Source organism: Ceratotherium simum, chromosome 1 (genome assembly GCF_057802395.1).
Source record: "Ceratotherium simum simum isolate JZ-2026a chromosome 1, ASM5780239v1, whole genome shotgun sequence".
Lineage (NCBI taxonomy): Eukaryota > Metazoa > Chordata > Mammalia > Perissodactyla > Rhinocerotidae > Ceratotherium > Ceratotherium simum.
In genome coordinates this window covers 39,665,353-39,682,786 of record NC_141900.1, presented here as the reverse complement: position 1 = coordinate 39,682,786, position 17,434 = coordinate 39,665,353, and the positions used below count along the sequence as shown (strand labels likewise).

The 17,434-nt window shown below is 34.0% G+C and overlaps 1 protein-coding gene across 9 annotated transcripts in view; it reads right to left on the bottom strand.

Annotated features, from left to right (window-relative positions):
• The window catches only part of PPP1R9A (protein phosphatase 1 regulatory subunit 9A), a 325,851-nt gene that overhangs the window by 86,380 nt on the left and 222,037 nt on the right, over positions 1-17,434 (bottom strand). For all 9 annotated transcript variants that reach the window (XM_087421803.1, XM_087421917.1, XM_087422247.1 and 6 more), the window contains exon 6: positions 9,528-9,663. In XM_087421803.1, the coding sequence (XP_087277929.1) occupies positions 9,528-9,663 (136 nt within the window). The remainder of the gene's footprint in view (positions 1-9,527; positions 9,664-17,434) is intronic.

Here is a 17,434-nt window from a genome sequence, read left to right as displayed (position 1 = left end):
ATTGCTACGGTTTAATAATAAATATCTCTCTTTTAAGGAATGTGAAATATCATGGTTATTTCTAGGTGCATTGTTCTTTCAACTATATTTTAGCAATAGCTTAACCAAATTCCATTTAAAAATTATTTAGAACTATTTTTACTGGAATTGCACTGAATTATAAATCAATTTAGAGAAATTGACTCAATTAAGCTATTGAGTCTTCTGACCCATGAACAAGGTTTCTTTGTTCTTTTATATAAGCTTTAATACATTTCAATAAAATATATTTTTTTCCATGGTCTTGCCCATCTTTTGTTAGGCAAAGTCTTGCCTTTTACCAAGGTAAATGATAACTTATAAATGATATTTTCTCTCTGTAGACACATTGAAATAGATGTTATATTTTATGTCACATACCCAGAGAATTTGCTAAAATATTATATTATTTCTAATAATTTATCTGTATGTTTGAGGTTTTCTAAATAGATAATCACATTACCTGTGAATAATACTTTTATTTCTTCCTTTCCAATTTCTTTCTTTTATTTCCTTTTTTTTGCTTTCCAGCATGATGTGAAATGCAAGTAGCGACTGATTTTCAAATGTTAAACCATACTTGCACTATTCACTAAATTCAACTTGGCCATGATATCTCTTCTATATGTTATTGGATATGGTTTGCTAATATTTTGTTTAGGACTTTTTTTAAAAATTATTTTTATGAGTAGGATGGGCCTGTAAGTCTTCTTTTTCATCATTACTTGGTTTTGGTACCAAGATTATTGTGTATTACCTCATACATCTCACACTTGCAGGGTGTTACTGCATTCCTGATATCAGAGTTGTACTACTTTCATTTTTGTCTTCTGGAATAAGTTATATGTCACTGGAGATATTTGTTCCAGTTTGAAATAATTGATAAAATAAATTGGACTTTTTCTTTCTTCTTTCTTTCTCCCTTCCCTTCCTCCCTTTCTCCCTTTCTTCTGCTGTTTGTTACTCATGGTGATTTATTTCCCTGTGAATTCTGTACTTTGAAATTGTAAGCTCATACTTCTTGAAACTTTAACTTTTAGGCTTCAATTAACGGCGAATGTCTCAAGAAAGGATATGCTTTTTTTTCTTCCTGAAAGGTAGCATCAATTCAGGCTGCTGTGGTCACAATTGCTCAGAGAAAACTTTTCTTCCCTTCCACTCAGCACCAAGGCTTAACACTGGCAATTTCCCATGCAGTCCTTGGGGTAGAAGATTAAACTTATCTTCATCTTATAAAGCAGTGTAGCCCTTGGGGCTCTAGTTTTATGATGGAGTTCTCCAATTAGACGTCTCACTTTGGGTGGGCCCTGGGCTTTGTCTACTGTAACTCACAGCAATACCAATTATCATAATTTATAGAACACTTAGGATAAATATGACATTATGATAAGTGAAAGAAGTCAGACATAAAAAAGTACACACTTTATGATTTCATTCAAATGACGTTCTAGAATTGACAAAATTAATGTATAGTGTCAGAAAGTTGATTGATTGATTGCTTTAGGCTGAGAGTGACCGCAAACTTCTATAAGGGAATTAGTTGAGGTAATGAAAATGTTCTCTATCCTCAATGTGGTGGTGGTTATTCATCAAACTGTTAACCTAAACACATTTAAAATTGGTGCATTTTATTGTATATAAATTATTCCTCATTAATGTTGATTTTAATAGCTTAAATATGTAATGATAAAAAATTATCAAATTATATATTTAAGATCTGCACATTTTAGTCTACGTCCATTTTATGTCAATAAGATAATTTTTAAAAACCCCCTTAAGAACTGAAATTCCAGAAATCAATTAAGAGTTTTTACCACCACCCTTGCTAGCATCAATATCAGTTTAAAATAAATGGAGCCCTTATCAGACCCGGCAAACCTCCATAACTAGGCAGCTTTAGGATATTAGTCCTTGGTCAGATCACTATTTATCTTTTATTGTTGACGAAATGTATTTCTATGATTGAAGGCTATTTCTAAGTTAACATATTGGGCAGGAGAAGATGGTTATCTATACAGTATTGATTTTGACATCATTTAGGCCATTTTGACTATTCTGTATCTATTGCATGTTTATTCAGTTGTGACTAAAAAAAAGTCATGTCAATGTGAGTCACCAAGTTGCTATTTCTAAGGTCCCAAAGGTTTTCAAGGAATGAAATATGCATATTCATTTTTTCTGGTTTTACATGCAGAAGATTTTGGTGCAGTGTGATAGAGATAGGGTCTTCTTGCAAACTCATGGTCTCTCCCCAGCAATTAAAATGTGGTAGCAAAAGCCCATAGAAAGTTGCTAAATCCCAAAGTGCCAACAGACAAGTACAGATCATTCCTGCGGTCTTTTCCTTATCTCCAATCTCTAGTCTTACTAGCTTTGACATTTCTTTTACCTCTATAGTCTATGCCATTCTTCCCTCACTATCTCAGATTATGTTCCTAACTAAATTTCATTTTCCTCATTTAACTCTACTCCCTAATTTTCATCTTAATATCCTTTGAGTGATTCAATTCAGTTTAATTTCTTGGCTTCCTCTAATCTGCCCAGTGCTGTGCACATCCTTGTATGTATTAAAAATCAACCAGTTACTGAAACCTGTCATTGAAGAGATTACAAGCTAGTGGGGGAAATTTATGATTAAATAATGATAGAGATACACATGGTGCTATTGATTCATGAAGAAAGGGCCCCCAGCCCAGCTGAGATAGTCCAAGAAGACTTTGTGGAGGAGACATGAACCTAAATAGAGCCCTGAAGGGAGAACAGGATTAGTGGGCATACAAGGGCAACCAAGAGTCGGGGCAGGGAATGGCATTCAAGGTAGAGAAAACAGTAGCAGCAAACGCATGCAGAAACCATGGGATCCCTACAGTCCACAGGAAAGTTATTCTGTTTCCCAGGCTAGTAAGGCCCATCTCTCACTGTGCCCTTTAGCATTTTAGAACTTTTTGGTAAAAAACTATATTCAACTTATAAATGTTTTTAAAGTTGGAAAAATACTGCCATTTGTGTTTGTTTCCATGACATGTCTTTAACACTGCAAACTCTGGTTCATCACTGTTAATATAGAAATGTTCTAGCATGGTTTCTAGTAAGTACAAAGTCCATACTCTCAGAGGAATTTAATGGCACAGAAGAATTTGATACAGTTTACTTGGTATTTTGTATCTGGCTCATGAAATTCACCACAATGTGATGAATGGTGGTGGAAAGAAAATAACAAGAAAACATATTCAAATCACTTGCATTATGAAAAACAAAATAAAATAAAGAAAATGAGCTACAAAAAGATGACACTATTTAGGAGAAGGTTTCTATTCTAATATCTATCTCCCCTTGACACTACTCATCTTCCTGTCTGTGCTCAATGTTATAAATAATAATGTTTCTATATACAAAGAATATTTCTAAGGAGGACCTTTCAAGTAGAGGAGGATGTCCACCTCCTGGGGACAGTGTGCCTGTGTATGTATGTGTGTGGGTATACCTTGTTTAGGTTAGATCAGGATGGATACCGTCTTCAACTGAATGCTTTTCAAGGACCTTATGATTCTGAGTTTCAATGACAGTGACCATTACTATAGATTTGGGGATCACAAACCAAAGATGTAATTAAATTTAATGATTTTAAAGATATAGTCAAATTAGAGTCTATAAACAAGTTGTTTAAAAAGTTTTATATTTCTCCTATTCTTCAGGCTCCTCTAATCACCATAAGCCAACCTCCCTTTGAAACATACTTGACTTCCATTTTGAGAGCTTGTTTGGAGGTCCTAGCAGGGGAGCACAGCTACTCGTATACCCTTGACCGAAGAACAGTCCTCCTCTATTGGGGAAGGTCGTCCTCTTCGACCGAGCGGGTAGCTTCGGGAGGGACGCACATGCAACAGTGAGGGAGGAAGGGGACACTCGCCTAGCCAGCCAGATGAGCCGAATCAACCCTGGCGATCAATGGGGTGACAGATGTCGCAGCCAGATCGCCCTCACATCCTTGATTTCTATTTTGAAGCTCCTCTATCTCTGTTATTGGCAGCCAAAGACAGTGAGAATTATTTTATTATTTAAAGTGTAATATCTTTTTAGGCATTTTATGTTTACCATATAAATCATGCAAATAAGTACTATTATAATTTAAAGATTTAGGTTTTTAGTTTTTTGAAAAATGAAGACCTTTGCATCAAAAGATTCTTTTCCAAACAAAAAAATCACCGGATTTAAAGACAACATAAATCACTGTGTACACTGTATTGTATAAACATCATATAGCCCTGCTGTTGGGTACTTTTTTTTCCCTTTAATATGAATCACAACATATTTAAAGTGTTAGGGGTTAAAAACAACCATGGTTAAATATTAGGAAATGAGTCCAAATTGCAGAACCTGCACCTAAAATATGTGCTATGTTTCAGAATTAAATATTATTTTTCAAATGATAATTTTTCAAACTATTATTCAACATATAAAACACATGGCTCTAGAGAAATTCTTTCAAGCATAGAGCTAGTTAATAAGACACATAGAATATTTAATTTCATACATGAAGCAGAAAAGTACACATAAGCATTATTCTCCACCAAAAAACAAACCTTAAGGAAATAGTTGTTATTGTTATTGCAGTTGCCAGGCACTCCTTGCAATTCAGCCACAGTGTTCTAAAATGGTTGACAACAAAAATTAAAGGTTTTTTCCCCACTAGAGAGAGCAGCCTAATAATAAAGGATAGAAAAGTTCTGATGTCTGCAATAACACACACTTATAAGAACTAAGAGAATGCCCCCACTCTTAGTTTCTCAACATATAAACAGACTATAAAGTCAATTCACATTATTAAAAGGCCATTTATAATAACTGCAATCTCTAGTTCACACAACAAAAGCTGTTTGCAACCAGGAACAGCAAACAGCAAGAGTCAAATTTAATGTTATCCTTTTAATGCTTTTCACCTAAAAATTATATTCTTGTAAACTTTTTAACACTTATGCAAACCACAGCTTCCATTATATTTCTGCCTCTAATTATTACATGTTAACACATGCAATAAAAACGCATATCTATGTAGGCAGCTGCTCAAAACGGTATTCAATACTTTAAAAGATTCATGATATAGTTATAATGATATTAATTTCCATTAACGAAAAAAAGATTAAATTATATTTTAAGAGCAGAGGCCTCAGTTTCTAGAGTGATGATTAACCTTGCTATGAACTACTGCCTAAAGAGACTTTGAAATGCCATCTATAATCTAAGACTTTAAAATGTAATAAATATTATATTTTAAAAGGATATTTAAAGAAGTAAAAGCAAAATAATCATATAATTTTAAGTGCATGTAAAACAACTCATTTTAATGTGAACAACCATATGTATTTCCTAATACAAAAAAGTGGTACAGTACCAGTTCATACTATATTTCCAGCCTGAGCCCATAGTGTTTCACACTGCATAATGCTCTTTGAAAGAAACAGATACCCAAAATATATATACATGACCCATGCTACAGAAAACATATACCAGAATTACATCATCCCACTACTAAAAGGCTAAACATTGATAGTTGTGGAGTATGACAGGAGATTAAATTTGTTATTGAAAATTAAAATCTAGTTGAAAAATTTACCATAGCCCCAGAATTTCGTGGGATAGTGCTGACTGTCTGAGGGGTTTACTGAAATCCTCCATGGTTACCTTTCAGATTTGTTTAAAAAAAAAAACGAAAGAAAGAGAAATGAACAATAATTCTATTAAATCCAGAAATTCAATCACTAATCACAGATATACTCAGATCTACATTTAAAATTTTTCAATTATTCAGATTTATATCTCCCTCTTCTTTATAGGATCCTCCCTTTTATTCTTCAGCCTTTAAATAAAATGGCAGAGCCATTTTAACTTTTTTTTTAATCAGAATGTTTAACAGAGAGTGGACAGAAACAGGAATGCGAATTAAAATTGAATTGGCTGTTTGTTCATTTTAAACTCTTCTGGTTTAAATACGTGGAGAAAAAAACAGAAAATGCAGAAATTTAAATAGAGTTTGGGGATGATTTATATATTTTAAATTCTATTGGAGCATGACTTATAATTTTCTAAAGCATTAAAACAGACATATAAGCACACTCAACACATGATAAGGTATTCTTAACCCTAAATATGGTTCTGATAGAAGACCACTGTACTTTTACAATTTCAGGATATATTTCTCACATTGCAATGTTTTCCCTGTAGACAATTCAAGCAAGCAACTCCCCTCTGTCAATGTGATAAGTTCCAAGTTAGAATCAACCTTAGATGATTTGACCAAAACCAGAAGCTATCTATCCTTCAGCAGACAATGCTGATCTAAGTGCTGGCTCTGGAAATTAGCTGGATGAACCTGGTTGTTCTGCATTTAATTAGAGGTTTTCCTGGCTGGCCCAGGGAATGTCACAGGGGATATTGTCAAATAAAAATGACCCTAACTTTGAAATCACAAGATGATTCCATAAATAAGAAAAGTAAGAAACCAAGTGATTGAGTACACAATTCAGGATTAACAAAGATATGTAAATCAATAAATTGTTCAATTGCATATAAAATTAACTCAACTACTCAAGGACAATTTATCTATTGGATAACCAATATTGGTGCTTCTCATTTCCATTATGTCTCTTGGACATTTTATTTTCCATTAACAGAGAGAAAGAGAGTATATAAAATCGGGACATAACACTCAAATCAATCAATTTAACAATATCTGGTAGCATTAGTAAAAAAATTAATTTAAATCAAGCAGATAAACTAAAGTTTACACAAGAGTGAATTTTCATTGTTTTTCCGGCTTTCATCTCTCCTGTGCACAGAAAATTAACAGTTGGTTTTAGGGGGGCACGTTTTGGTGAGGCAGGGTGTAAAACACAAGAAAGGGAGAAACAAGTCAGAGAGGCGCATGAGAGAAGGTGGGGGAGAGAGTGAGAGAGACAAAGGAAAAGGCTCCTTGACCTTTTCAATAAAGTAAAGGTTACTTGGAGTAACATATTAGCAAGGATCTGATTTCTAGTTCTACAACTTGCAGACAGAAGAAAAAGTTTAACCTAAAGCTAAACTCTAATTTTTTTATACAAAATTTGTACACTCCATTATTCTTCTCTTTAACCCTATCTTCATAGGATACTTACGGATTAAGTATTTGCCTAGAGTAAAATCATTCTCCAAGTATTCAATTCCTCTATTATTAGAAATACAGAACAAAGACTCAAAGAACCTAAGCATTACAAGAAACTCAATCACCCAAAACAGAAGTCCTCTTTCCAACATCTCTTGTTACCCGGTTGTTCTGTGTGTGCCTGAACAGACACACCCATCAGTCCACTCCATTCAAAAGCAGCAGTGTGTTGCAAAGAGTTCAGGGGCTTTGGAGCCAAGAAGACTCTATCCTCATCCTGAATCTACCAACTACTAGCTGTACCACTAGAAAAAGCCTCAGTTGCTGCATTTCTAGAAAATAAAATCTCTTCCGTTTGCTGTGAAGATTACACAAAATCATGTAGGAAAGGTACCTTGCCAAGTGCCTGGCACTGAATATTTATTTACCCCCGTTACCCCTGAAAATAACTATTTAGGTAACAATCAACTCTGCTTTCTTTACAAAAAGAGGCAAACAAAAAAATCCATATGATGTGCTCCTAAGTATAAATGTTAAGTAACAAATATTCCTTTTGCATTTATTCACATTACTAATTATATTTAAAAAAAGCTTTAGTTGCTTGAGTTGAAAACCTTTGGGTATGAATATGATCAATTCCTCAAAATAACTGGAAGAAGTATGTAGGATGTGATCTAAAAAATTCGCTTGGAGAGCCTTAAAAAACTATCTTATTTTCTCTCTTTCTTTGTTAGACCTGATGCTTTATTTCAGACTCATGGAATATTAGAAGCTGGAAGAAATTTAGAGATTTAGCTCAACCCCTCTACTTTCAAGCCAAAGACACAGAGGCCCACAGAGACTGGAAAGCTTGGCCTCCTCACCTTCCACCACTTGATGTCACCCGTACTCCCCCGAACCTCAGATCCAAATTCTTTCCAGCAGCGAGAGCAGGTAAAAACCAAACCTGCAGAGAGTGATTCTACAATCCTAAAATAGGCTTGCAGCCAAAGCAAATCAGTGCCTCTGATAAAACACAAAATACTAGCATAGAGAATTAGAAACCAGGTAAGATGAGAGTTCAAACATTTGAGGAAATCGCTTTTTTAGCTTCTAAATCCAAGATAACATTTCCATATATAATATCTCAGTATAATGAAAAAATACTCGCCATTTCCAACAGACTCTGCAAGTGAAAAACTAAATCAACTAAATAGAATTCTAAGAGACTAATTCATTCACATGAAGACTTTCTAATGTTTACTCTTTGATCAAAAGTTAACTGATGCACCGTTTTTAATTGTCTACTACAGTAAATGGGGAACATATCTTCATTATACTATAAACACACAAAAAATTAATAGACATTTGGGATAAAATTCCAGACTAAAAGCACACAAAAAATACTTGAATGTCTGTTTACTAATCTTCACTATGTCCTGGACAGAAACTAAAAAACATAGATGAGTAGAGGTTGGACATAAGAAGTTACACTGTCCTTATGTCAGCTGTATAAAGAATGTTTGTTTTACCTGAATATTCACTATGTTTATAGAGTATGAAATACTACAACTAAATTGTTGATGAATGCTTTGAGATGCCAATATGAAACACATACATGTTTAAACGTGTTTATAATAAAGCATGTTCTCTCATTATATCAACGTACGTTTGGCATTTACATTAGAAATAGACCAGCATCTGTATTATATTACAATACACAAGGGTTCCAGAGAGCGTTTTTCACTTGGGGGTTAGCTTCCATTCATTTACCTGATCTTCTACAGAGAGCAGGATGCAAAATTATTCCAACATGTATCTACTCTATGGAATATGTGCTGGTGGAAAACCTTTGTTCTGCATTATGTTAGCACAAATCATAGTGAGCAGATCCAAAGAACTTTCTCTTCCTGGAAAAGAAAATTCTGAAAACACTCAGCAATTTTTAGTACTTTTCTGTGTATGTACCTATGTGTGTTTTCACTCAAAATATTTACTGATTTTCTGAAAAAGCATTACATACTGATTGTAGAAAATTTGAAAAAATATAAAGCAGAGAGAGAAAATCACCTAAGTCCAACAATAAAGACAGCAACTATTCACATTTTGGTATTTTTACCCTTTTTTGTTTCAGGGAATTTCTTTTAATAGTGTGGTAAAAGATAACTTATTTGATTCCAAATCTTCACACTGTAAATAGGGTACCATCACTTGATTCATAAGTTAATAACAAATGCAAGTAGTATTTCTTTTCTGTGACGTTGAATGTAGACACATTCTCCTTGACAAACTGCAAAGAACCTGTCATACTGTTACACAGTAAAGAGAGTTTTATAAAGTAGAGATGGAGTGAGAAGAAATGTAGGAAAAAGAAAATGTGCAGCGTGCTTACCTCATCATCATCAGCATCATACTGCGCATAGTGCTGCTCAAGCAGCTCTCTCTGGCGCCTTTCTTGTTCCAGCGTCTGGCTTATCAACTGGGCTACCTCACTCACTTGCCCGGGTTTTTCTCGCCCAATAATAAATCTGTGGGAAGGTTAAAGAAGACTAATGTAGTTAGACTCTCCAGCAGAAAGGAGTGCTAAGAAAAGTAACCAAGCTTGATATCTCACCAGGGTCCATCAAGCCTCAAAAAAGTGTTATCACCTATATACTTTAAATGGTATGCCTGAGTGGAAGGAGAGGTTAGCTGAGCAATTAAAGTGATTTTTGCAGACATAGCCCAAAGGAAAAGGTAGGGCCCATAAAAAAATTATTACTCTGGGAGAAGAAAAAACAGACGTAATCCATCCTACAGTACTGTACACATTTTTGATGCCCTATAAACGGAAGCAAACTCATAATTTCCTGTACCCTTGAACTAAGAATCATTTCCATACTAATGTCCTCTTTATAATGCAAAAACTGCTTCAAAAACATTTTGAGGTATAGCATACCTTAGGTGGGCAAATAAACAGAAAGGCACTGACTTTTTGCTAAGTTATTATAACTTAGGAGATAAGAAAAAGAAGAGGAAATAAATGTAGAGTTTTTTTTTATTTTGTTCTAAAAGTGAAAAACTAAGATAAGAAGAGGTAGTGAATTAATTCACTTCTTTCAGAGAAAGAGATGGTATGAGCAAGGGTGTGGCTTCAAGAAATAAAAGAACAAAGGAAAATATCTGTTGGTATTAATTCTTGTAAGAAAAAAGGTATAAAGAAAAAACAACGAAAGTCATTTATTTATTTATTGCAAGCCACAGTCACTTGTGATATATCCTCATCAATACTATGTGTCTTGCTCAAATTAACATACACTTTTTAAAGTCTTTTTATACTAACATATGGTTCTATTTTTCTAAAAATACAAATATAATGTCTCCATGATATAGTTTCTATATAAAATTTAACTTAATTATTTTGGGTGTGACTATTTAATCTTGTTTCTAAATTGATATCTTCCTCTGATTATGTTGTTATTTTCGATCATAATTTTAAATGAAATATTCCACCATTCTCTGTACAAATACACTAAGGGTCAAAATTTTTACATTTAGATGTTACTTATTAACTGTCTTTTTAGAAATATTTTTATGTTGTTTCAAATAGGACTCAGAAATTATGATTGCGGGTCAGCCCCGTGACTTAGCAGTTAAGTGCGCCCGCTCCGCTACTGGTGGCCTGGGTTCGGATCCTGGGCGCACACTGACGCACCACTTCTCCAGCCATGCTGAGGCAGCATCCCACATATAACAACTAGAAGGATATGCAACTATGACATACAACTATCTACTGGGCTTTGGGGAAAAAAAAGGAGGAGGATTGGCAATAGATGTTAGCTCAGAGCCGGTCTTCCTCAGCAAAAAGAGGAGGATTAGCATGTATGTTAGCTCAGGGCTGATCTTCCTCACAAAAAAAAAAGAAATTATGCTTGGGTGTTCATTTATCATCTGAGTTATTTTCCTTTGGGAATCAACTATAAATAGAATTTATAAACACTAGAATTTTCATCTTTTTTCAGGTATAGTTTACAAACAATAAAATAATCTATTTTCAAAGTATAGTTCAATAAGTTTGACAAATGTATAAACCTGTAACCACCACATCAATAAAGATATAGAACATTTCCATCAACCTAAAATATACCATTCCCCTTTCCAGTAAACCATCCTCACCCTGGGCCCATAGAAAAACCCTTTTCTAGAGTTTCATATAAATGACTTCATAGAGTATGTGGCTTCTTGGATTCATCATAATGTTTTGGAGATCTATCCACGTTGTTGTAAGTATCCATAATTTGTTCCTTTTTATCACTGAATAGTATTTCATTGTCTCCGAATTGATGAGTCATATGGTAGTGTATGTTTAATTTTGAAAGAAACTGCCAAACTATTTTTCAAAGTGGTAGTATCATTTTATATTCCTACTAGCAATGCATGAAAGTTGCAGTTGCTCTACATCCTCACCAATACTTAGTATTGTCTTTTTAAATTTTAGCCATTCTACTGGGTATCTAGTGGTATCTTATAATTTTTTTTTTTAAACTTTATTTATTTTTCCCCCTAAAGCCCCAGTAGATAGTTATATGTCATAGCTGCACATCCTTCTAGTTGCTGTATGTGTGATGCGGCCCCAGTATGGCCGGAGAAGCGGTGCGTCGGTGCGTGCCCAGGATCTGAACCCCGGGCCGCCAGCAGCGGAGCGCGCGCACTCAACCGTCAAGATATAATGGTTTTAATTTCCAATGGCCTAGTGACTAATAATGTTAAGTATCTTTTCATGTACTTATTGACCATTCATATATCTTCTTCAGTGAAATATCTTTTCAAATCTTTTGCCCATTAAAAAAACTGGGTTGTCTGAGCTTTTATTATTCAGTTGCAATGGTTCTTTATATATTCTGGATACATATCCTTATCTATATATATTACAGATACATACATACACACAGATATATACGCACACACAAACGATATATGCATATGTGTTTATTTGTTTATTTATTATCTTCTCCCAATCTGTGACTTGCCTTTTCATTTTCTTAATTGTATCTTTCAAGAAAGTCCAATTTATCACTTTTTAAAAGATTTGTGTCTTTTGTTTCCTACCTAAGAAATCTTTGCCTGATTTAAGATTGCTAAGATTTTTTCCTATTTTTCTTCTTGAAGTGTTAATCTTTTGATTTTATATTAGGTCTATGATACTTTTCAAGCACGATATTTGGTAAGGGCAGAGTTTCATTATTTTCCAAGTGGATAACCAGTTGTTTCAACACCATCGGTTGAAAAGACATTCATTATCGTCATTGAATTGCCTGGGTATATTTGCTGAAAATCAATTGACCATATATTTGTGGGCTGATTTCTGGACTTTTCAACCTATTCCATTGATGTATTTATCCTTGTGTCAATACCACACTGCCTCAATTACTATACAATAAATCCTGAAACCAGGTAGTGTGAGTTCTCCAACTCTGTATAACTTTTTCAAAATTATTTTGACTATTCTAAGTTATCTGCATTTCCACATAAATTTTACGATCAGCCTGACAATTTCTGTTGAAAAGCCCACTGATGTTTATTTGGGATTGCTTTGAATCTATAGATCAATTTGTGGAGAACTGACATCTTAAGAATATTGAGTCATCTGATCCATGAACATGGTGCATTTCTGCATTTATTTTTAAAGTGTTAGGTTAAAATACACATATATCTTCATTCAGGCAGCTATTTTGGGTAGCATTATATCACCCAGCTACACACATCTTTAACACCTTGTAATCTGGTATAATTATAGTATAGATTTGTGATAAGAGAATGTCATCCTGACAAGTATGGTTGAGAGGGAATGTACATAGAAGTGGAACTGAACTTCTCTATTCCTTATTTTCCCCATGTGAAAATTAGTATCTCCCTCATATGTCTAAAGGAGAGATAAAAGAATAAAATGTGGTATAGACATGAAAGGACTTTAAGGCACTATTATTATTATGACAAAACTGATAAAATCCCCCATTTGGAAAATTTATAACATTAAAATTACTTTTCTATATGTTCTAAATGTTTGGTCCATGTTTAAGCTGTCTTTATAAATATGTCCTATAACAGTACATGTACAATCTAGCACATACAGAATTGAATAGAGAATATAAAATTTAAAGGTTATTTCAATCATGGATTCACAGTATGGATATGCTGTGATAGTATAATTTAGGGGTTAAAAAGGTCTGTAAAAGAGAAAAATGACTTTGATAGGACAAATCCACTGAACCATAAACAAGACTTACTGGCTCTGTGACCTTGAATATATCAATATTTCTAATCCTTAGTTTTTATATTGTAAAATGAATACGATAACAAATATTACATAATCCACACAAAAATCCATATAAGTACCTGGTGACTCGAGAGTGCTTAATACCTGTGTACTGTTGTTTTTATCTAGATAATGTATTAATATCGAGATGGGGTTGAGTGCACTTAAAAGTACTATCTGTACACATTTTCCCAATTACCTTTTATTTGATCACACCAGTTTTGAAAACAGACTAGGTTTTTATGAGTCAAGCACAGGAAAAAGATAAAATGCTGGCACTGAAGTGTGCTCTGCAAACCTTAATTTCAGTTGCCATTGAAATGGCATTTTAATTGGCCATTTAAAACTGAATTTTAAAAATTGTCAAAAATACAAGTAATCAAGTCAGCAACAATCAGTCCCTCTAACTATATGTGATCAAATCAATTGATGTTTGTGCACAACTATGATTTATATTTTAGACATTATTATCTCCACTGAATGACAACACATGTACTCAAATCAGCCTGTTTCTAAACTTAAAGTTCCTTTAAGAAAAAAATATTTTTTCTTGTCACTTTCTATAATTTTTTTCTTTGTTTGAACAAGGAATGGTGTGGTCTTTGGTTTTGTAGCTATAAGGAATGAAGTCAAGAGACCAAACTGCAATGGATATTTAAATTAAAAATTAGGTATTTTCTAAGCTTATGACTGACAAATAATGACACTACTACTAAAACTCCCAAAATCTACAATTAGGGTTTATGTTTTTACTATGTCTTGTTTATAATGTTTAAAGCAATCATTTTGTTTCAGTGTGAATTATTTCACTAAGAACTGCCCCCGCTCCCCCTCAGGCTGAGATACAATAGGCAAAGGCAGATAAATCAGTTTTTCCTTTTCTTTTCATCTATTATCAGACCAAGCAATGTCCACGTATTGTCCTTTGGAGTTTAGATGACAAGGTTATATGGGATTCATTTGATTAGTTTATTGAATTCTCTGGTGAGCTGTCAAACAAGAACTAAACGACTATAAAACTGCATTTACAATTTGCTGAACTGAAGTCATAAAGATCCTACATGCTCTGTGTGAATGATGTAAGAGGTTATCTTGAAAAATGATGATTTATGAGTACCTTGTTTTTCCAACATAAGTTATTCTAATAAAAGTGACATACGAGTCAAATACGGCACTTGAATGCCATCAAAAATTTAAAATTCTCAATGTGGAATTAAGCTAATCTAAAAAAGGAAAAGCTACACCTGGGTATAGTTATTAGTCCTTATATAATCAATTCTTTCATTCAAATATTCTTTACACAAATATTTACTGTATGCACACCAAAAATCTGAATGATATATATTTAAAAAAAAAAAGAAAAATAGATGCACAAGATCTACTTTTATTATATTTGAGCCTTAGATCACAAGATCACATGGTGCATTTTTTTTTTTTTCTTTTTGTGAGGAAGATCAGCCCTGAGCTAACATCCACACCAATCCTCCTCTTTTTGCTAAGGAAGACTGGCCCTAAGCTAACATCTATTGCCGATCCTCCTTCTTTTTTCCCCTTTTTCCCCCAAAGCCCCAGTAGATAGTTGTATGTCATAGCTGCACATCCTTCTAGTTGCTGTATGTGGAACGTCACCTCAGCATGGCCAGACAAGTGGTGCATTGGTGCGCGCCCAGGATCCGAACCCGGGCCACCAGTAGCAGAGCGTGCACACCCAACCACTAAGCCACGGGGCCGGTCCCCACATGGTGCTTTTAAACATTTTTGTTAAAAGTGCCTTGCTTTTTCTATGTTTGATCACATTTTATGGTCTTATTCTAAACTTGATAGCTTTTTAAATATTTTACTTAATTCTACTGAACAAGTAGAGGTAAATGTATACCCAGCCACTTTCACTAAAATTTCCTGATAGTATTTCGAGGCTAAAGTCCCACACAACCAGCTTTTGCCTCTTTCTTGTACTTTCATATTCTCATATATTTTTCCTTTCTGGATTGGGAGCTAGATTAATATAACATACTATATATGTTAACATACTATACTATATATTTAAAAATTTCTTTATTCTTCTAGAAAAATTTTTGCTTTTAAAAGCTAGACCTGGAGCCAGTGTCTAGCTGGGGCCAGTGTGCGCTCCGCTGCAGCGGCCGGGGTTCGCCGGTTCAGATTCTGGGCATGCACTGACGCACCGCTTATCAAACCATGCTGTGGCGGTGGCCCATATAAAGTGGAGGAAGATGGGCATGGATGTTAGCCCAGGGCCAGTCTTCCTCAGCAAAAAAGAGGAGGATTGGCAGATGTTAGCTCAGGGCCGTTCTTCCTCACAATCAATCAATCAATCAATCAATAAAAGCTAGACCTGATATTTAACTTAATTAATTAAACAATTAACTTAATTATTTAAACTTAATTGTCAGCATTAGTGCTTTAAATAAATTTTTATCTATCCTAGTACCAATTGTAAGAACTTTTTTCTACACTACATTTCAATGTAAAAAAAAAAAAACGTAGTTGAATTCTTTAAAAAGCATTGCCTAACACATGATACTTCAAGGACTACATACTATGTAACAGGTATAAACTTAAATGATATTTTCTAAAAATGCTACATCCTTTCAAGAGGTGACATTTCTCTATTTAATAGTTTTGATGTCTCAGGTTTAAATATTTGTACATATGAACACTAAAAAGGAAAAATTTTAAATGTTAATCTGTATATAGTGACATCAGAAAATGTTTCATTAAGCCAACATCCCCTTTAAGTAGTTTTTTGAAATCCCCACTGGTTTTAATCTACTTTCTAACACCAGTGGTTGTTGATCACTCTCATATATATAAGATTAAAAAGTGCTACTATCTATCGTCCCAAATCCATAGCAGCTACTCCTCTTGTCTGAGGGCAAGGAGGTGGTCTTAGGAGTAATGTAAACCCAAAATCCACAACGACTGATGATTTCCACGAACATGGCAATGCCCTCACTGCCCTCCATTACAGCTGACTCTCCATTATGCACGATCACAAAACCAAGGCTCTGATGAAAAGTGAAACTCTCAATTTCCCCTTGTGCTGTAATGGTAACAAAAAATCTTATTAAAATGATGTGAATGAAGTGAAAACATTTCACTGCAGTTATTGATCACTACATTCCATTTGATGCATTTCAAATGGAAATCTCAGATACCCCAATGATTTTAATTAAAAAAAAATTTTTTAAAAAGCTTCCATATTCAGAAATCACATACGCAGGTGTGAATCCAAAATAAACATGTGCATATCTATAAAAAACTCACTTATCATTCATTTATATTTTCTTCTGAATATTATAACCTCTTCCAAAAAGGATAGGGAAATATTTAAGACCCTCAGATTAATTTATTTTCTATTGTGTGTAACCATAACTCCTGTAAAACCCTGACCTCCAGAAGTGTTATATGGCTCAACGTCAAAAGTTGTTAAATGCATATGCTGGAGACAAAAGCATGAGGAATGCATAGTTATTGATCATAAGTAGTAGATACTTGCCAGAAAGCCTTTAAAGTTTAATGTGAATGGCACTGAAGAGCAAACATATAATTTATTAGAAATTTCTCATATTGAAGCACAATCTCATCTATAACATCATTTTCCCATAACAGCTGCCTTTCAGTACTAGGATGGCTGTCTGGAGTTAAAAAGAACACATAATCCTTTTTCCAGAGTTCATGCTTTGAAATGCTTTATAACTGTTACCATGTTTTTAAAAAATTTTCTATTTTTTTAGGCAAAGTTTGTAGAATCTTCTACTTTTATATATAGAAGGAAAAATGTTTAGCTCTCTCACCATTCTGGTCAGTCTTTCCTAAATAGTCTCAAGTTTTTCAGGGTTCTTCTTAAGACAGGGTTTGCAACATTAAACAAATAAATTATATTGTGGCCTAACATTAACTGTTCTGCCTGTCTGTCTATCCATCCACCTAGTTATTGATCACTACATAACAGGCAGCCTCTCAGATGGACCCAAGTGATCTCT